The sequence below is a fragment of the Pyxicephalus adspersus genome, chromosome 3 (genome assembly GCF_032062135.1).
Source record: "Pyxicephalus adspersus chromosome 3, UCB_Pads_2.0, whole genome shotgun sequence".
In the NCBI taxonomy this organism is placed as follows: Eukaryota; Metazoa; Chordata; class Amphibia; order Anura; family Pyxicephalidae; genus Pyxicephalus; species Pyxicephalus adspersus.
Genome location: NC_092860.1, coordinates 95283288 through 95306284, shown reverse-complemented (window position 1 = coordinate 95306284; position 22997 = coordinate 95283288). Strand labels below are relative to the sequence as shown.

The 22997-nt window shown below is 34.9% G+C and overlaps 1 protein-coding gene across 1 annotated transcript in view; it reads right to left on the bottom strand.

The window, feature by feature from the left end:
- Positions 1 to 22997, bottom strand: part of LOC140326814 (bifunctional heparan sulfate N-deacetylase/N-sulfotransferase 3-like) — a 108489-nt gene that overhangs the window by 13331 nt on the left and 72161 nt on the right. Inside the window, exons 7-10 of the mRNA XM_072405766.1 lie at positions 16909 to 17091; positions 12824 to 12920; positions 10638 to 10761; positions 4084 to 4258 (exon numbers count right to left, since the gene is read on the bottom strand). Of these exons, the coding sequence (XP_072261867.1) occupies positions 4084 to 4258; positions 10638 to 10761; positions 12824 to 12920; positions 16909 to 17091 (579 nt within the window). The remainder of the gene's footprint in view (positions 1 to 4083; positions 4259 to 10637; positions 10762 to 12823; positions 12921 to 16908; positions 17092 to 22997) is intronic.

Sequence of the window (22997 nt, the reverse complement as noted above, 5' to 3'; positions counted from 1 at the left end):
TACATCTCCATGTTACTCCTCTTGCTTTAAAATCTCCACCCATAGTCACCCCACCCATAAATTATATTTCAGCTGGTGAGCTGAGTCATCCATTGACCCATTTTTTCGGTTACACACTCAGCTGGTTTTGAACCTACCACAAGTAGCTCTAACTACATTGTGGCTGATGCCAGTTCTCACGTTGCATTTATCTTAATACAGAAAATGACAGATCTGGCAGTAAGGGTGCAACCTCTTCAAAGTGGTAGCAGCAGATGTGGAGCTCTGGTACTTCAAATGCAAAGATCCCAAGGGTGCTTGATTAAAAGAAAAGTTTTTTATGCTAAAGTAATCCTAAAGTAATTAGACCACTTTAACTCTCATGAAATCTTAAGAACATTTAGATACAGGTAGTCCCCGAGGTAAAGACATCCGTCTTACGGTCACCTCCTAGATGCGAACAGGGCTTCCCTGCTTGCTCGTGTGCAGAACGGGGGCTTGAAGGGGGAGGGGGTGGTTTGCATGACTTGCAGAAGAAATCTTTTGCTAAACACAGCTGAGGTTGTGGGTGATCTTAGGGGAGTGGGCTTTTTCTGCAGCCTCTTGTAACCCTTTAATGACCAAGACAAACGGTGCAGTTCTTTTTTTTTGTATATCAAAGCACAGCTTGCTACAGTTAATGAATGAATAAGTTAATGAATGTCTAGGCTCCGTAAAGTTGTTTTTTTTTTTTTATTTGTTTGTGATTACCTCACAGTGAGGATTTTATACAGTAACTGACACGTTGCCTTATAATATGTTAAGACAAACATTTGTCCTAATTGCAATAAATCAATGTACCTGTTCTGACTTACATCCCTATCTCGTATGTAACCCTGGGATTACCTGTATATTTGTATACAAAGTAGTACATATTACTTTTGTAGTTAATAGAAAGCAAAATTTAGAATTTACCATATCTGTAGGATGATAACTATGGTAAATGTAGTGACCACTATGGAGCAAATAGTTGAAGATGATAGCAATCATATAGACTGATTTCTTCTCACTTGGTCAGTCTGGACTCTTTTTTGGGGTGTCATCACAGTTTTGGGAACTTCTTTAAACATTGGGTGCTCTAGTGGCGACAGTTCCCCTACTCTCTTCTTTTTACGCAACTTATTTCTTTACCTTTTCCAAAGCTTTCTTTCTCATCTTTGTTGTCACATATTCACTCCTTTCTCCCTTATAAACACCCTCTGCTTTTCTTCCTTGGCTTAATGCTTCATCATCCTATTTCTCATCAGCCATACTTTAATTTGAATGTCTGCACCCTATACATCTCTTACATTTGAGATCATTTTCTTATCCATGAGATAAACCATCTGTTCAGAGCTTTGCATTAGGAAGTTTCTCTTTAAGCCACTGTTTTCTGGTTTACCAATGATATGGTAGATTCTCTAACTTTATTTGGCACTTTCAGGTATTGGCTAATCTTCAGTTGGTTTCTGACTCTACGTTGTTTATAGCTCAGACACTCTTTGTATACCAAGATTTTACTACATCAATTTTATTCAGGTGTGGATATTTTTAATATTTTTTAAGTGAAAGGTTACAGAGCTATCAAAGGAATGATAAGGGATAAGATCACATCAGGCTCTTTCATCTTGAAGAGTTAGGGCAGCAGAAGAGCAGAAGAGACTAAGTTAAGAGACGTCACATATGTTTATATAGCATGCCACACATCAAAATCAGCCCTACAAATTAACAATTAAAAAAAAAAAGTTTTTTTTATACTTAACCAAGTCTGCCAATATACAATCTTGTGCATCACATCTTCTAGGTTTAAATTAATGATTCAAATTTGCATCCAGGCATGCCAACTGATCTTTTTCCCTATCCCTGTGTTATGTCACCCATAGAGGTTTTAAGGTCCCTGTAAGAACCCTTTATACAGATCCTTAATAATAACGCTAATGTCCTTCCCACCAAAGGGTGATGTAGACATGCAAAAAAAACCCTTGCACAGTGCACTCCACAAGATTAAACAATAGTCAAAAAAGGAAAAATGGGGTAATGGGCTAGAGGGACAGGGGTTCCTGAATATAAGCTTAAATTTATTTCAATTAAAAGAGCATGCATTTAAAAGGAATCCTGTTCACATAAGAAATATTACACTCTATGCTTTAGGCCTGGTCTATTTAGTCACATCCAAACATCTTCAACTTTGGAAGGGGGTAACGATTTCATCTACCTGAGTAAGCATAGACACCTGAGCATACACAAGGGGGACCCCTTCAGCTAGAAGCTAGGGAGAAAATGTATATGTATACCTGGCTGGGGAGGCTGGAAGGAAGGGGGTGACAAAGTCAAATTATGATTTGTCATTAGTCAATTATAATAATACTAATTATGCTCTGTTTGTATAACTGTCTTAGGAAATCAAAATGGAAATTCAACATGATTTGTTTGTTTATTAAAATATATATATATATATATATATATATATATATATATATATACATACACAAACACACGTTTTGCCTATCAGTGTTTATGCATTGACTGCATAAAAACAAAAAACAGACAAATACAATCTGCTCCATTTGATTAAATTTACTAAACTCTAAAACATATGCAGGATTATACATTTTAAGTTCAGCTAGAAATAGGAAAAGTAAGATGCTGAATAACATAAAACACAATTAGGACCCTGAGCTATCATTTTTCACTCTGTGCTATTTCCACTATGTATAATAATGCAGGTGCGATCTATGTTTTGCTGCTTATCCACATTGCTACATCTTGTTCTTTTCCTAGAAATTACTTTTGCAATCAAAACTCTCCCTTACTTGCTGTCTATACCACTTGAGTTGATTATATATTTCTCTGCTGTTCTGGGCTGTCTCTGCATTCCGGACATTGTAGCTGCTTTATGAAATTAGACCAAAGCGCAATGTTTTGTCTTAAGCGCCCTCAAAATGAATTACTCAGGCTTTGAATTTGTTCCCATTGCTGGAAAACACAATGGCTTTTGTACAGTGAAAGAACATTCATATTTGAAGTGCCCTCGATTTTCTGGGATTGTTTAATTCTGCTTGAGGATGAAGGTGATGTCATATATCATGTATTATGAAGTCACATTAGGCTTTATTATATCTGAGACTGAAAATTATTTCAATTACAATGTTACAAAAAATCTTGTCTTTAATCACACGAGAGATGTATGGCTTAGAATAGCTGAGTTTCAATGACACCAACATACTAGGGCAGAAGCCTGTATACCCCACAGACCCAAAACCTTGACACAAGCAAAGAAAATTTGTATATACCGTCAAGTGGAGTAAATGTATTGCAAAATAAAGTGGCCATAAATGCTTAGTAAACACTTGTCTCAACATAAGAGGGCAAATTCTACAGATCATGTCCAATGAGTCCAAGACAAGGATACCAAAGTGTGTCCTTACCCCCTAAGCTCTAAGTTTTACAAAAACACAAATTCAGTCCTTTTTAAAATGGTATGCCCTCTATCAAGTTTTACTTGTCATATGTCTGGAACTCAATGCCCTTTAGCACTATATGCCATCTCTAAAATTCACCTTCCCTATACCCTAGCCATAGAAATATTTTGCATACAACCTGGTTTATGACTACTAAAGCTAGATGCTGGGCATCATAGGGACCTTATAATGAGACCTTGTTAGGAAGTGTTAGGAAAGGAGCCCATCTGGCTTTGTAATGCTCTCTAGAAAAAAAGACACAACCCACAAACGTGGTTGGAGGGCCATCCAACTATACAAGGTAAATGCCTGTATGGATAAAAAAGACACACATAAAGTCCACATGGCCACTGATGTTGTCAGCTGAGTGAGCTTAAATGGAATATATATTTATGGTTTTATTGAGATATATCTGTGCGCCTAAGGTATTTGGATCATTCTTGCACAAGCATCAATGTAAAGTCACTATCTTATTTGTATTGTAAAACCAGTTTTTCCCATTTGTACTTAATTGAATATATCAGTTTAGCACCTCTTCTATAAATATGCCTATTTATGCAAGGTGTAAAATGTATTAGACTTACAGCAATTTAGTTTTGGAGGAGTTTTCAATGCTAATTCTCACCTGATACCAAGAATAGGCTCGATCTGAAGGGTCGATAAGAATGGTGATAATTTTTGCCTTTGGAATTAAAGCAGCTGCTCTTTTTGGAGCTTCTTCAGAGTGGAAATAGTTGGCACTTTTTTCAAACACTAAATCAGTAGTAACATTTGATGGGGTTGGAAAAAAATCCATGTACCTGTGAAAATAAATGATACTGTAACTATGTGTTTTCATTGTACTGTATGAACACATTAGGATACAAAGCTGCTACACAGTGTTAAGGATTTTTCTCACTCCATTATGAGTGTATATGTAAAAAAATCAATCAAGTTAAGCTTCAGTTGAGGCACATATAAAGAAACAACACCAATTAAATCAGTGTGTTTCATCAAACTCATTACTTACAAATGCAGCAAATGTAAGTTCCTGAATTTGTATTGATATAAAGGTCCTGAAATATAAACAGCAGCTCTAAAATTGGAAAAAGAGTGGCCAGCAGTAGGAGTTTATCAAGCAAGGCTTCAGTGAATATGTGCTGGCAAGGAACGGGCTGATGTGGTGCTACAGGCAACGTGTTCTTGACAATAATTTACTACTGCTTTTGCAAAAGAGATCAGAGGCCTGCCTGTATTGTCTATCCGTTCCTTGTTCTATTGTTCCAGATGGATGTTTCTTTTTCTGTTGACTGCTCCAAATACAAAAAAGAAATGCAAATTTAGCAAAGATTTAGAGTCTTCTTTCTAATTACCGTATTGTAAAGCCCTGGTCAGCACCAGTCCTCACCAGACACCAGTCCCCGAATTTAACACCGCAGTCTTCATCTATAGTAAGCCCCCACTCAGCCTCGGGAGATTGGTTGCATCTCCCAGCACTCGGTTGCCCCCAGGACTTACTGCGCAAGAAATGGTGTCTGGGGAAGGCTGGCAGCAAGCCAGATAAGCAGTACCAAGATTCCAACAGAGCAAAGTCCAGAAACAGAGCAGAGGTCATACACAGTATATCCGTCCACCAAAGTACAGAAGGGCAAAACACAAGCAGAGTCAGGGTGACAGGCAAAAGGTTGGTCCAGACTGGATACAAATGATAGTTCAGGAAGCGGCAAGGTCAGTAACAGTAAATCAGACGAAAACACACTTCAGCACAGTATAGCCCAGCTATACGCTACAACAGGCACTGGTGACTGAGAGCAGAGACTTTAAAGTCCAAGCAGCCAATAGGAGTGCAGGGCTGAGTCAGGAGCTGATCAGCCTCTAGAATCCCCTTCAGCTGTGTGCAGCCTATCAATAGATGCCGGGGATGCCATAAAATACATTGGACTGTACGTCTAAAGGGAAACAGGGGCTGCTGCTATCTTAGTTCTCCTGGCTGCTGCAAATGATAGCATGGACAGAATAAACAGTGTTTTATACTGCGATGGTGCACAGCACGGAGTCACTAAACAGATGACCATCTTCTAACATGTATCAGTTTTGGTGGCCATGATGTTCTATCGATCGAGATCAGGCCCTAGAATTTGCTATAGATTTATTAATCCATTGGGTTTGATTTACTAAAAGAATATAAGTTGTTCACCTAGCAAAGTGAATTATTACTCAAAAGAAGTTTCATCTAATTTAGTGAATGAAGTTTTATGCTGTCTTCACCCATTGTTTCCAGAGCAAGCAAAAATCACATTTCCTTAAGCTTGATTGAATATTTTTGTGACTTGTGAATTTTAACCACATTTACTAGATTAATTGAAAAATCTCAAAATCACACAGTAATTTTCATTTTGGTAAACAAACAGCAAAATCTGCTTTAGTAAATCAACCCCATTATCTAATACTTTAATATGTTGAAGTACATACTTTATATTTTAGTAGATCCTTAGGCAAAAGTAACACAAATTATAGGTTCCCAAAGACCACTTTACATCCCAGCCTCTAATGCCTACATAACTATGTGATTGCTTTGTTCCAGGAAGCTCATTAGATCATAATCTGATGTAATAAATGAAATCCCAATGGACAAGTAATATTAACTTGATGATTTCAGGTGATTCTAGCACACAGAGTATTTCGAATTCTGGATGGACTTACTAACCTCCAAAACTAGTAGGGTGAAACTTTAATTCTTTAATTCTAAATATATTTTCTGTAGACATTCTAAAACTTTTTATATATGTAATCTTAATCAATAACCTTTAATAATTTAACTAGGTTAACTTTAAGCAGACATGAATATTCTGCCTATGGTCCTGCTTCTCACCTTCCTTACAATGTATAACTGCTTGTGAAAGAGGAGATTATAGCCAAAGCAGACTGGACAACTGCCATGGGGCCTAGAATCATAGGTGGTCCAATGTTCTATGACTATAAAGAGAATTCTGCAAATTAATGCATATACAGTATAGTTTAAAACCTTTAAATGAATGCTAGTAAAATTATTCTCATTGGCAATTATGAACAACATGATATGGATAAATAATAAAGCAGAGCTAAAGTCAAAATAAAAAAAACACACCTTTAATGTCGCAGATCCGTCAGTCCATTGAGAGGTTTTGACCATCAGGTCCTGTGTCGTCCTGGTATCCCATGATGCGTGAGAGCAGCAATTTTTTTCTCCCATTAAAAAAACGGCTCCTTTTGTGCATGCAAGACATCGGGCATGCGCAGCAAGAGCAGCTAAGAGCCTCCTGGGATGTATAACGGGAGGCTTTGCGCTCTGATCAAGCAGCGATCAAAACAAAAAAGGGAGGTGCTGCACTTTTTTTTTAAAAAGGTTGTTTCACTTTTATGTAAAGTAAATAGTTTGAGTTTAGGTCACTCTAAAGCCTAATGGAATTTTCTGTAAAGTAGGAAACATCCACTAAAATGAGTTACATGGCACAAAAGATGTAACAGCAAGGTGGAAAGTTTAAATTCTATTCCTAAACACAAAGACATTTGCAGACACATAAAGAACAAATTATGGGCTTGCACATGACTTAATGACTATAAAGCTTAATGTATATCTAAATAAAAGTAAAAAAAAAAAGTTAAACCCAAATCTGTACCAGAATATTATTTGGGAGATTCTCCTTCACTTTCTGTTCTGTAGCCTCACCAGAACCATGGCTGAGAAATGTAAAACCTCAGCCAGAGCACTAGGGGTGAATGAGGCTTGTCCTCATTTAACCCCTAGTGCCCTGCACTCCCTCACTGTCAGGAGGATTTCCAGGGCTCTGTTCATTGCAATTCATCATTGACATACATATATTATATTATTATATTTTAACCCTTTCAGGGAATCGGTAAGGGGATTTATGCACCGCCCCAGGGTGGGGCGGTGGAGATCTGGGAGTCTCCTTATTAAAAATGCTAAAAATGTTTATAAAATCCCCCATTGTTTTCAGTGGAAGCTTTCATAAAAGCTTAAAAACGCTTGAAAAAGCCTCCATTGAGTTCAATGGAAGCGTTTTCCCACGTTTATCCAGCGTTTTAATTTTTTAAATCTTGCAAGCAACGTTTAAGATAACGCTCAAAAACGTGCCGGAAGGAAACGTCCTGGTGTAGATTAGCCTATTGGAATGCATGGGGACTTCAAACATGGGCTTTAAAAAGCCTCAGGTTAAACGCTGGGGAGTCCGTGTAGACTAAAGCTGCATACACACGTCCAATAATTATCGTTAAAAACGACTGACGAACGACCGATGAACAACCGATTGGCCAAAAAAAAAGTGACCAAGGAACGACCGCCACCGTGGATCTGATCGGCCGACGATCTTTCACTATCTATCGTGTGTACAGTATCGTGTCGTTCAGTGATCGTGCATGTTTCTGCGGTACACTTTCTCCTTTACATGTCCCTCACTGCATCGTTCAAACAATTATATCTAGCGTGTGGACACTGTTGGTGGATTATATTTGACCGATCATATTGTTACAGCATGTACAGAATTGTGCACAATATGATTGTTCAAGTATAATCGTGCATAATCTTTGATCGGTTGTAATCGTTCATTTTCTAACAATAATTATTGGAAGTGTGTACCTAGCTTTGGCCTATAATTGATTTGACAGGTGCTCTTTAATCTTCATTTGAAGTACAGGGGTATGTAATAGTGTTATGTATCTTTTTATAATGTATCTTTTTATGTATCCTTTTACAATGTATGTTTTTACATCTGTTTGGAGGCTGTAGAAGCTCTACACAGTGCTGAAACAAACCCAAATTTTTCCTCCCTTTGACTTTAATGGTGTTCGACTTTGACATTCGACCACCCGAATTTTTTTGCTATATTCGAGCGAATAGCTGCCGAATCGAATAGTGAGCTAATCGACCAACACTAGTATTTACCTTCACTTACGACCAGTGATCAGGACAATTACAGATAGTAAATCATTTTATTAAACCCTGATAAAAGTTCCAACCCTTCTCTATGTACTGTTAGTTAGTAATTATCACAAAGTGAACATTACTCCTCTATTAGCACAGTCCCAATAAGTATCTATCTATAGGATGTTGTGGATGATTTCTATCAAATGGAGTTTCCTGTCACTGTCTGTATATTTATGCTGTTATGGAATCATTGCATAGGTTTAGGTTACAAAATCAGTAAAAGATACATGTCTAGATGGCTTCTGTACTATGTGGACCATTTATTTCTTTATTTAAAAGAAAAATATTAAATCAAAAACCTTTAAACACTCTCATGCCTAAAATAAACTTTGAATACAGTTGAGATCTCCTGGGTGCTATAATTCAACTTCACATCCAAAAAGCTGACTGGAAAAAAAGCAAGTTATTAGATGTCAACTATGAATAGCTGAGGTAATGATTAAAGTCCTGCTTGTAATTCAGCACAAGCCAGCGGTGTCTAGCAGTCATTTTACTTCCCAGGGTTAGTGAAAGTTAGGTTTTATAGAGGTGTGGAGTAATCAATGGTCAACAGAAGTAAAATAAATTGACTTAATGGAATAAAGTTCAGACTTCTGAAACTTCTTCAAATTACCTATAAAAGAAAGCCAAGCTAGATATGATTGATATGTGAAAGCATATATAATATTTGAAGGTCTAGATACAATCACCACTTTTTACCGTTCACTTTTGAAATAATAGCTCAGTATTAGTTTGTTGAAACATAGCACAGCTGGTGGGCACTGGGGAGCTTGCCTGGTATTTGGTTAGTTTATGATCTCGGACTCGCATGAGACAAAAGAAAGGCAGACTGTTTTGCTGCAGAGAAAAAGGAATCAGCTCTGGTTTACTGTTCTCATAGTAATGTAGCATTTCGATGTGCTCGAGAGAGCTCCTGCTTCTCAGATATAGTTGCAGGTTGACTGGAGCTTGGCTCATCCTTGCACTACATTGTCATGGTATATATAGTAATATACTCATTTTCAAAGACATACACGTGTGTATCTGGATAGCAACAAGGTTTAGACAAACCAAAATTCTCAAGAGAACCTTTTCGGTTGCCAACATCTTAACAAGGTGGACACCAATGCCTTGATAAGAGAATCATTTTGCACTTCCAAACATCTGTCCTTGGCCCTCACTAATGCCTTGATCTTACTCCAGCATCCCAGTCTTCCTATTTGTACATTTTATTAGGCATTTCATTATACAAGTCATGCCCTATATCTTGTACAAATTATACTCTATATGTTGCACCTGTTAGATCAACATGGTTAAAGTAGGACAGTAAATTAGAGAAAAGAAGCTTTAATAATTTACTGCTTTATTTAAAACCAGAAAAGTAATTTTGTGTTGACATACACTTTAAGTTGCTAGAAGATTAATACACATAATTAACACTAAGTAACCAATGTTTATACTCTTCTCCTTAAACTACTTGTACATATCTTATTACTTCTTTAATATTTTAATTAAGATTTAATTGGCCACAGACATTTAAGCTAAATTAGATTAGGTATGTGTTTGTGAAATTATAAAAATCTTCATTCATTGGTAAAGAGATGCAAAATCAGGAACAGTTTAAAATACAGTATATGTAAACTCAAAATGAATGGCATTTAGTTTGCTAACTTTTATACATTTGAATTTTATTAGAGTTGTTTTACCCTTTTTTATATGCTTTGGTAAATCTTAGTGCAGCCACTTCCTGTCTACATGCTAGCATTACAGAAATGGTTTCATGGCATTTCTCAGGCCATGTTACTGGGTTTTGACAACAGAAGTCCATTTCTGATTTCAGCCACTTGCAGTTCCCATTGGATGACAGAGAAACAATGGCCCAGATTTAATAAAGCTCTCCATGGCTGGAGAGGATACACCATCCTCACGATCAGTGAAGCTGGATAATCCAGCAAACCTGGAGTGGATCTGGTACAGGATTCAAAACATTTGCTAGCAAATGACTTAGAAGAAATCCATTCCAGGATCACCCAGCTTCACAGATAAAAGTATATCCTCTCCAGTCTTGGAGAGCTTTAATAAATCAGGCCCAATGTATGAGCACAAATGTTTTCACCCAATAAAGAAAGTCCCTGGACAAGGAACTTCATGGTAGATCACTTTGTATTTTTTCAACTAACACTAAGATTAAAGAATATCAAAAAATTCCATCACAAAAAGAATCGTCAAGCACTTACCAATCTACACCTTTATGGTAGTTATTTCCATTGAAGAACTGCATCTCTTCAAATGTTTTGGGATTTGGAGAATTGCTAAAGATGGCAGGATGCATGACCAGGAAGAGGTATAATGCTGTAGTACCTGCAGTCAACATGATCCGATTTTCATTAAATATTTTTTTTATTTTAATAACAATGGCTATTATTAGATATATAAAATAAAAGACTTTTACTAGAAAAAAAGTTTCTGCAATACTGTCATTAAAAGGAGAAATCACAGTAGTTAAAGCAAGACCTTCCCCATCACCACCCTGACAACCCTCTTCCCCATGCTGCACTCCATTGTTTTATTTTTTAGCATTTGTGTATCATTGTATTAATTTAGGTCATGGTCAATTCACTGTTTCCCCTTTCATTTGGCTTTTTTGCAAAAATGAAGAAAAGGAGGGATATATTAAAATTCTTTGGTGGTGGTCTTTATTATTATTAATATTTGAGAACAACTATGTTTAATATAAAACAATTTATAGATTTATTCAAGGCACATTTTCTAAAGAGATAAAGCATAGTTCAGGTGAACTGTTGCTGGTATAAACTTGCTGTATATAAGTTTTTTTTTTAAGTTCTATAAAATATATACAATAGTATATATACAATAAAAGTATAAAAGTTTAAACTTTTAACATGTCATATTACATTGACATCTGCTTTCCCTTTATATTAATTTACCAAATAAATCAAATCTGCGTGTTGTTGTGGTAAGGGATGATAAAAATATACCAAGTTTTGAGGTGGTAATTTTTACCAGCTGTTAGCATATGTATATTTAAATTGGTTTTACATCCATGTTGTTAATGTCAGTACAAATACAGATATTACATAGTACCTAGGAAGGATGCTGAAAAACATAAGTAAATGAAACAGAATTAAATATAACTTTATAAAAAGTATAAAAAGTCTTGTGAAAAAAGTTTGCCTAGGTTCTGTCCAGGGTTGCCAGTTGGCCCACTTGTGAAATAATTTTTATTTATTTATTTACTTATTTAATTTATTTAATCTATAAACTTGACCTCATTCAATTGCAGAACCAGAGCAAAAGAAACATGAAAAAATGCTAGCTGGGTGCTATAAAGCAAAAAGGACCCGTGCTCTGTAAACCATTATTAGGGCATAAATAGAAATTCACAAGATATTCTCAGTCTTTTGGGCTAAAAAAAGCCTCTAAAATCAGGGTCAACTTAGAGCCACAAAGATTATACTCTAATCACAATTTTAATAATAAAATTAAATAATAATGATAATAATAATAAAATACTGGTTTCATTACATGAATGGGTCAATGGGTCTGATTTATTAAAGCTCTCCAAGGCTGAAGAGGATACACTTTCATTAGTGAACCTGAGTGATCCATCAAACTCGTAATGGATCTGCAAATGGATAGCAAATTACTTTGAAGAAATCCATTCCAGGTTTGCTGGATCACCCAGCTTCACTGATGAAAGTGTATCCTCTCCAGCCATGGAGAGCTTTAATAAATCAGGCCAAATATATCTACTGTCAGCATTAAATGGAGAACAATAAAAAATAAAAATAAGCCCACCTGACACCTAGGTTGTTCCTTGCATTTGCTTTGAGTTTTCTTTGCTAACTTATTTTTTTATTGCAGCAGCTAACATTTTGCAACATGGTGCCCAGTAATAATAGGATACTTGCATATGTCATTTTATTTGCATACTTGTATTTTTATGTAAACATTTTACATTTGATATAACCTTTCCTTAAATTTGTTTTTTTTCTTTTTTATATTTATAAAAACACTTTTTTTAAAAAAAGTAGAGCTATGTCTTAAAAACAGTTTCTGACTAATATTATAATAATAGATTGGTTTATTAAAGGAGTAAAGATTTCTCATTTAGCTGAATGTTAAAGTAAATGTTCTCCTTGTAAAGTCAATTTTCATGGAGCTAAGTAAATAAGATGGAGTTGTGTTTATTTTTCTAATCATTAAAAGAATCAATCCAGATTTTTTTTGAACATGTTTGGGTATTCCAAGCGAACTGAGTTTACCTATTTGTCTTAGTTTTGTGAACACTCACTTTCCTAAGTGAACTAACCCCTATATTTTTACACACCAACCACCACGGAAAATGAGATAGTATACAATGCAGTTCTAACAAACAGCCTATAACTAAAAGACTGCTCACCAGTTTTCTGTGGTCCCACAACAAGAAATTTGGGCAAGCGATCACAGGTTTTTTCTTTTGACCATATATCACGGTGGCGTTTATCATCACAGGGATTCTAAAAGATATTAACAAGTGAAACAAAAAAGCAGCTGAAATTTGAAACAAAGCTACGTGATTTATCAATCAAATTTTCCCTTGACAGATTTTTTGTACAATTTGTTTCATACCACATTAAGCCCTTGCCAGTCTGTATGAACATTCTAGTTATAGAGAAAAGAGTTGTAGAAATGGGACAGAAAAAACATGAAGTAATTGACGTTCTGTCAGAGGGATGTTTGTCATACAATCTCAATCACGTTAAACATAATCTGTATAAACAGAACATGGTATTACAAGCTGTCTTGTCGCCATGAAAATAAGCAAGTAGAAATGCACACCTGCCAAATGCAAGTTTTGTTCTTTATAGCAAACACAGCAAAATGTACTGACAAAGGTAACTTCTGTTTACATGAAGCTGTTTTAGTTATGCTAAACAGGATGGATGAACTACTAACATTGCCCTCCAATAAACATTTGAATTATAACTAAACCATCAAAATAACGAATTACAGTTAGGCAGGTTCTTTATTGCAGAAGGAACAGACGATGTCCTTTCTGCATCACTATTTTTTAATTTAAACTCACCTGTCTATGGCCTATCATGGGTGCCACCATCTTCTTCTATTACTTTTCTGGTTGTCGTAACTTTGGCCATCTTAATCTAGGCCGGGATAACATAACTCTCACATACTTGCAGTTACAGCACATCCTGGCATCCCCACATACGCAGCTCAGTATACTAATAAAATAAGGTTGTGAACAGGCAGGTAAGTATGTTTTACTTCAGAAAGGACATTGCCTGTCTCTTCTGCAATAGGAACACCGCCTGCTTACAATTTTTTGTATATGGAACTATAGATCTTCTTTAAGTGAATTAAAGTAAAGTGTAGTTCCAGATTTGGGTATCTGCGACCCACAAGAGAAAACAAAAGTGAGGACACACCTGCATGCCACTTTCATCATTCAATTTTTAAATAGTAGATATGGCTTACAATAAGATGTATTACATTGTTGATTTACATAAGCAAATACATAAGCATTTGAAGAAAACTGGGACTACCTGCAATCCCTGTGTTTGATGGGATGTATGTGCCACCATAATTTTTTAATAGTAGTTTTAGAATGAAACCACTATGTCCTGTGGTAAACAAACCTAGGTTATTTAAAATTAAATATTTACAGGGACTGGATTCTATAGAATTCCTTAACAAGCATGGTGGAGCAAATTTCCAGTCTGTGGACCATTCGTGGTGTTTCCTCTGACAGGTGTGCCGAATATGTTTATTTGGAGTGCTAGGTGGGTCAATGTGTGTTATACATTTACTTTGCACTAGATACATTGGAAAATATATATATATATATACTATAAATATAAATATATATATATATATATATATATATATGTTTATATTAATATTTAAAGAAAGATAGGTCAGATTATTATGGTTGTTTGTTTACACACTTCACAAAGAGACAGTTAATATTCCATATGACCTTTCATTGCTTCCCTTTTCTAATACACATGGAATTCAAACAAATGCATAATGTATGAACATATGAATGAAACTAGAGAAAGACAAAACAATCCTTTCTATTATTACTAATCCCTTTTTATAAACTGCAAAACCCCTATAATTATGAACAGTATATGTTTAGAAACTAAATTAGTAATGGCTTGATCCCTATTATTTATGTAAAGCAAAGCAATTATATTGTGTACTAAGCATTCTCCTTCACAATGAATTCAAATTATTTATCACTAAAAATATAATGCATGCAATGATAAAATTACACTATTTAAATATAAAGTGAAATAATATAATTATAGGAAGAATTTATTTAATAAATAGCAGATTCTCATTAATTACATTTATAATAAACAACCTCAATTAAAAAATATTATCAGAGAACAGTTAATCTACTTGCATCTACTTATACAGCACCTACTAAAAGTGGAATTATGGAACAGTTAATCAATGATGCACATAGAAATTAATGAAAAGATTATTGATTAGATGCTGTAGGTGATCTCAGTCCAGTCTTGCAATGATCATTAAAATTGTAAATTATTTGCTAACATTTATGGTAAAATAAATTATTACATCTAAATGTGTGTTAGGGTAAATAGTTATAGGGTTTTATTAAATCCTAACAAAATAGTTTGCAGCAATCTATAATTTGCAAAATATATATGACAGCCTAAAAACAGTGCTCTTCCTTCCCTTCCTTCTTTTCTAGTGATTTACTAAATATCTCTATATGTATACCTAATCTTGCTAAGGTTTTATACTTCCTGTATACTATTATACTTGTGCAATGTCCTTATTAGTATAAAGAATAATATAATTATAAACAGTAAGCCACCCAGAGTTTCAGATACAAGTACCTTTAAGACAGGCTAACTTGAGTCTCTTTGATTCACCTGGTCCTGGTGCCACGACCAGTCAGAAAGTAGTTCACTTGATTGCCTAGGACACCTCGAGTCATATGAGTGGATCACTTGGCATTGCATTGTTGCATCTCTTTGCTAGTGCCACCCTACTGCTTATGTTTGTGACCCTTCTGCTTCTTGTGATCCCTGTGAACCCAGTGACACCCCCAGCTCCTACTAACTCGGTAACCCCTTTAATTCCAATGTTCTTCATGTTCCCATTTACCTTTTCATTGTTCCTGGCTCCAAAATTGGCGGTCTTTCTGATATCTATGTTTGTATCTGCCTGGTTTGGTGAACCTGGAATCTACAATGAAGTTCATTACTCCTTTTGGGTGCTCTAGTAAACACTGGTGGCTTTTTAAGTTCTTTAGCATCCATTCCTCAGGCTACAATATAGAACACCCCTCAGATAAGCCTGCTTTTGGTAGACAGGTAGACAATAATGCATATAGAAATTAATGAAAAAATATTGATTAGATGCTGTCAATGAACTCAGTTCAGTCTTGCAATGATCATTACAAAAGCCTGCTTTTGGTGGATTCTGACCCTCCTAAGTGACAAAGAGGTTTTACTATTTTCCTCAGTCACTGGTATTCCCCTCTAGTCCTTCATGCTTGGTACATCATCCAATATCTTTTTTATTTGTTTTGTTATTCCCATTAAAAAAGATAATATATTTTTAGACACATATTAATAAAATATACAATTTCATATTATCTTAACAATCCCAACCTACACTATCATTTTTGTTTCTTCCTAGTTATTCCCATCACCACCCCTCCCCATTATGCAGTGTCAGATATCTCAAATACACATGTATATACCACAAATATAGTGGTATTCAGTGAGCCATAAAATCTAAAGTATCCTCTAATATGTGATGTAGTGTATGTATTAAAGACAGCAGCAGGAAGACAGATTAAATGTCTGATATGCCCAATAGTGGTATGCCCAAAAGCATAATTTTTATCAGCCTCCATTGTATGTAATGATGCAGTCAAGCTGAGGATTGCAATGCTACATCATTCTATACAAGACAAGTTGTAGGTATAGGCTAGTGATTCATGCAAAACACAGAAAGGGTTGCCACAAGAAAAGCTGAAATCCCTTTTGCACCAATAATATGCCCTGTAATCTCCTTTCCTTTTACAAGATAAGTGCAAACAAATCATATAAACATTATTCATCAACCAAAAAAATAAACAACAAATATGAATCATTTAATAAAAAAAACCCAGCAAGCTAAAAATATAAATTGTTAGCCCAAAATACATTTTTTTAACAATAAACCTTAATAAAACTATAGTCTTCTATCAATAAAATAATTTCATACACAAACAAGGTTCCATGAGTTACTGTTGCTGGGTTAAGGCTGCTGAACTCCAGAAACTGAATAAATTTAGGCTGATGCATTTTAGTATTCCCCAGAAGGAGCAGAAGGATTCAGTTTATGGTATGCACACTTTACTTGTAGGCATTTGAATGCATTTTGTTTAATATATATATTGTAGATTTGCTGGAGAAAACTTTACACAGTATCTTGTGAACTGGATTTAATTTATACACTCACCTGCCAGACAGGATCTTTCTGCTCTGGGAAAAGCTGGAAATACTTATGCGCTAGCTGAACTGGAGGAAGAGTTTGCAACTTTAAATTGGTCCAGGTCTGCACAAATTTGGCCAAGTTCACAAACGTGTACAAGCCAAGCCTGTCATTCCCATAGTTAGACAAGTGGGTCATGAAGATGCTGATCTGAAAGGCAATTATAAAAAAATGTCAAAGTTTGCAGTAATGTGTTGTGCCACTGGGGGACAGTCATGCAACATTTTTTCTATATTATGTGATTTTTTTTTTTCCATTTAATTCTATTTTACATATCTTTTATTGAACTACATATCTTCAGAGCAGCTCAAATTACCAATAAGTGTAATGGTATCGAAACGTACTAGGCCATTACAAACGTTTTAATGTTTATTACAGTAGCAGTTAATATCTTCTTTTTGTCTTCTTCTACAGCTAAAGCATAGAATAAAACACCCTGGCTTCAATTATGTATTTCATTCAATTATACAGTGGCAGCATATTATGTCATGCTTTATAGGATGTGTAGAATTAGTAATTTAATTGCCTGCCCTGGTAGAGTTTACATGTTCACCCAACAACAGTTTCATGGTAACATAAGGCCAATTCAATGTTGAATTTATACAATGGCTGGCATATTTTTGGTTTATGGTAAGGGGCAGCATATATGAGAAGAAAATTAGGGGACAATATTAGAAAATTTTAGTACAAATAGGAAAAAAAAAAAACAATTCCCAAGCCACATCCAAATTATGGGTCAAATGCCCATGCTGCCCAGTTTATTGTTACACCATTTCTTTTAAAAATGTATCCATTCTATTTACCATAAATGTGCAGTCCTATCTGCCCAAAATGCTGAATTAAAACCTTCTTATAGCCACAACATATAACATCAATACATATTTATATGTAATATATACATTTATATACGTTTAATATATATATATATACATATATACCCGTAGGTATCATAAAACAACCCCACTAACAAATCCCCCCCAAAAACATCTGTGAGGTTGCATGTCCTTGAATGCTATACATACCACCTCATTTCGGGTCTCCTACCCCCAACAATTACCGCTCCCCGCTGCACAAACCTTGCTTCGGGAATGAGATCTTTTACTTACAGCTCATTCATATTTTCCAACCTTGTATAATATTAATATTTACATTCCAGGCTCATTTCCAGTACATAAAACCACATAAACCAATATTAACCACAATAATCTCTCCTTTCAGAGTGTCCCTGTGAGGGATACATTCTGGGTAAATTCTCTACGCGTTTCATGGAAATATCTGCTTCCTCAGGAGAGAGGAGAGAGAATCTACAATTTTGAAGTCCTTAGGTTTTAATTTTTGTTTCTATTAGTCCCACAAAAAGGGAATAAATCCACAAGTGCCAGAAAAATGACAGTCTTCAAAAGGACTCAAAGCAATTCTTACTTACAATTTTGGATGGAACTTGAAGCAAACAATAATACGGTATTATTGTTTGCTTCAAGTTCCATCCAAAATAGGAAATAACCCTGGTATAAATATCATATTGTCAAAAGGGGAAGATATGGAGGAAGCCTCACTAGAATGTCCCAAGTTTTCTTCAGTATACCAATCAAGAGATAATCTAATTTAAAGCTTTCAACGGTTTTATAGTTTCATATTACTTTAACCAAGTTAATCAGGTTATGCCCATTTTCCAAGTGGCAAACCCAGTCCACCAAATGTAGCACAGCTTGTCATACTGTTTATTTTATCAAAGTGTGACAAGATGAGCATTATACAATTATTAAACTCCTTTTCCCTGTTGCCAAGACATTCTCATAATTTAGGTATACAACCTTTGGAAATTGGGGGTAATATTTATTCCCAAATAATCTGTAGCCTCTGGGGTCTTTTTAAATAGAAACTAGTTACTAGTCTACTGGAGGTATAGTCTTCTAATGAAACACCTAATACCAATGAATACATAACATTTCTCAAGGGTAATTTTAAAATTCAGTGATATCTCTTTCAGAAAATTAGGAATAGTGTCTTAGACAAATAATATATAAATAAATCAACATCAAATGCTGCATGTTAGGCTGAGTTTTATACATATATTGTATTATTGTATACATATATTTACATATATAAATAGGTATTAGATTACTAACAAGTACATTATATACTGTTTAATTTACAATAGTATTTTTCAATGTATACAAATAAAACAATATAGTGATAATTTATTAATACTTTATTTCTTTAACTGTTTTTTTTAATGGACTGCTGAATACTGAAACCTGTGTATAGTGCTTTTGAATTGTACATGCATTGAGTGTGGTTTTATGTGAGGATTTAAAACTTCTTCCCAAGTGTATCACGTAAGAGACTGCCTGTGCTTATAAAGGCTATAACTTTGGAGAGGTCAGCAGAGCAGCACTTTAAAAGCCTAGGACAGGGAGAAAATATTCTGTCTTTTTTCAACTTGATAGACTTATAAGTGTTCCCTGCAGGGAAGAAAATAGGATTTAGGAATAGATCTTTATCACCTGAACTATAACCTTGTGCATCAGATATTATTGATCTGCTACTGTTTACAAACTGTAGCAAGAGACAGCCAAGAAAAATGCACTCAATATCTTTCATTGCTAGTTAAATGAGATACAAAGAACTGCACCTTAGCACTGAATGGATAAATATTTTACAAATCCAATGGATATACACATTTTGTTTCAATTAGAGGCTTATTTTACTCATATATCTTGCTGCCTTCCTAGCTCTGTCAACACTAAAGCTCAGCCTACTTTCACAAACATTTTAATGTTCTGTTTGGCTAAGTCCGTTTAACACCTTCTTCTAAATGAATGCTGGCTTATGGAAGTTCAAAGCAAAAAAGCAATTTTCTTGGCTTTAAAGTGTTCATGAGTCTTTTAGAACTTATTAGAAATGTTGCAACTTTGTGATGCATGAGACACAGGCAATGGGAATACCTGAAAATACAATTTAGATATGATTTGCAGTTGGTTTAATATAGTATAATATTTATTATTAATATTATATATATTATATTAATAATAATAATAATAATAATATATAATACACATGAGCGAAGCCATGTCTGAAAACCTTCTAACAAACTTAAAGGGGGAGAGAGGAAAAAGGGGGAACTTCAAGTGGAAACATCACCCAAAGCAAATATTTTCATCTATTCAGGCATCTCTTCTCACACAAACATTCTCTTACATACCCAAAAACAAGTAAGAAGAGGGCTAGAACAGAAGTCTAAGAAAAGTTCCACTTTAGTTGTTTGATAGTTCTCTTATGGCAGGTTACGTTGATGTGATGTCATTTAGTCATTGGTCCATCAAAAAAGGAGCATATAAATCTTTAAAGCAGAACTAAGCTGAAAAATAAAAAATCCACACGTTTAATTATACCCTCGTTCTTGCTAGAGTTTTCCTTGATCGGGTCTCGACATCCTGGATTTCTTCTTCGTCCCGGCAACGTCAGGGACTTCTTCCTTCTTCTGGGTACATCACCCAATGTCGCACTGGGCAGACACGAGATCGGGTGACGTAGCCCAATGTAAAAGGTACAAAAAGAATGCCAAAGTCTGGCCATTGAATAATTGTTCTATGATCTAGTAATGTTTTCCTGTGTGGAAGGGTGCCGATGGATTATGCTTGAGGAACAGTTTTTTATTTAGGGTTCATTGGCAGGTAGGTTCAGTGGTAGCCTGAGTGACCCATATTGTCTGGATACCCACAAACTGTAGCATGTTCATGTAAATATGGTGTGGCTTTTTAAACAACCCAGATGCAGAGAAAGTTTGACAGATATTCTATACTTTAAAATTGCTGGATCACCCAGCTTCACTGAAGAAAGTGTATCTTTTCCAGCTTTGGAGAGCTTTAATAAATCAGGCCCATTGTGTAATATTTGTACCATGATATATATTTAGGATTACTGTTAGTCAAAGGTTGGGATGAGCAAGACTTGAAAAAATAATTGCATTGGGTTCCTAATGCAATATGGTGGAGATATTCAAAAAACATAGCAAGAGTTTTAGAGGGGGGTGTCAAGAGGAAGTAAGGTTTAAACAAAGGATAAGATTAGTATATATATATATATATATATATATATATATATATATTGGTAACATCTTTTTATCAGTGTACAACATACACAGTTGGAATAAATCCCTGCTTGGAGGCTTAATTTACCTAAAAATTATACAGTACAGTTATTCTTAGTCTCATTTATATCTCTCAATATATTTCATCTGTTTCATTTCCAAGTAATCAAGTCATAACTGGAATAAGGTAATGTCAGAAAATTGCTAACTTTTTTTGGAATGCAGTAATGTTACATAATGCTATACTTCATCTTGGTAAGTGCAAGGCTGAATTGCCAAGAGGCAAAGGGAACTGCAGTGTAGTGATGCAGTAGAAAGTAAAATACCTTTATTTTCTGTGGATATTTAGATCTTGCAAGCAGATAAAAATAAGAGTTATATTACACACCAATCAACATATACTGCTGATGCAACTTTCATGATTATTAACATCATTTTTACTGTCATATTTTACAGCATTATGTGATTTCATTTTATTCTTACAGGGAAATATACATTATTTTTTTATTCATAGATAAGAAGTGCTTAATAAATGTACAATATGTTTTTCTACTTTTAGCTTAATGCCTGTTAATCTCTAAAACAACACAACAAATCCAGCACCTGCTTTTGCAGCATTCAGCATACTAGTGAATAAGTAAATACAAAAACAAAATCATTGTTACTATTTAAATATCCATAAAGCATCTTCTGTGTTCAATTGCTACAATGTAAATGAGTTTAACTAATGTTCCAACATCATATCCATTAATTGCATTGTAAAAGATATGAGGACATGGAAAAATACTTGTTTTTCTATTGTGTCTACTGTCTGCAAAATTATTTTATTTCCTGAAGCATTTGCATCTATTAGAAGGATAAATATTAATGCTAAAAAAACAAAAACTTTTTTTCCCCAACAGAACTGAATATAGCTTGCAGTCACCCAACCAGTGAATAGAAATGATTAATGTAATGTCTTTGGAGAGCTGATGATGAGGGTAAATGCCCCAGGGTCCACTTTGTTCTCTTTTCCTATCTGTCTGTACTGTACACATTTGAATAGCCTCCCAGGACACATCTGTCATGAACAGGAAATTTCAGCGCCCTTTACCATTTTGGAGCTGGGACCAAATTAGATTTGAAAGGATGCAAATAGATTCTGCCACTTACTTTTTATACCGCTGCGCTGAATTATCAGATCTGCTGAATGATACAAATTATAGCATTCACATTCTGCCACAATAATCCACTGATTCTATAAGCGCTTTTTCTCATTGCCATGGGCACTTCATATGTATTTTACAGCCCTGTGTGACTTGGCTGTAAAGCAGTAACATGGTTTGTGCTCCAATATTTCTTTTTTTACAGAATTAGAAATCACTGCTATATTTTCCATTATTTTCTTCCATATGAATGATTGATGATTGCTGTTATATCGAGGTTCCTATAGCAGGATAAAAGGAGGATTATGTGGACTGGCTCCTTTCATTACTACGTACATTTACAGTAGCTTGCACAAATGTTTACAGGTCACTAGAGTAAACAAAACTCTCTGACCAGCAATTTTCCAATTAATTTTCCATTGTGTACACATATACATGTAGCCCAGAGGGTCCTTTTTCCAGTACACAGAAACTTCATAACAGCTGCTCCTACACTATTAGGCTTAGTAACTGACAAGCTAATTAATGCCGCTGCGTTTATACAGTTATAAAGGTTTTAGATTGGGGATTTCTGCAGTTAGGAAAAGATGATTTCTCTCTCTCACCCTCTTTTTATCTTGTTATTTTGTTTATGTTGTTGCTATGTAATACAAAATAAGAACAATAATAATAATAAAAGTCTTTTTCTATTGTCAACAATGCACAAATACACACATTTATGGTTCTATCTATCTATCTATCTATATCCATCCATCTATCTCTCTATCTATCCATTTATCTATTTGTGTTTTTAGGTTACATAGAGATTGGCAGTAGGA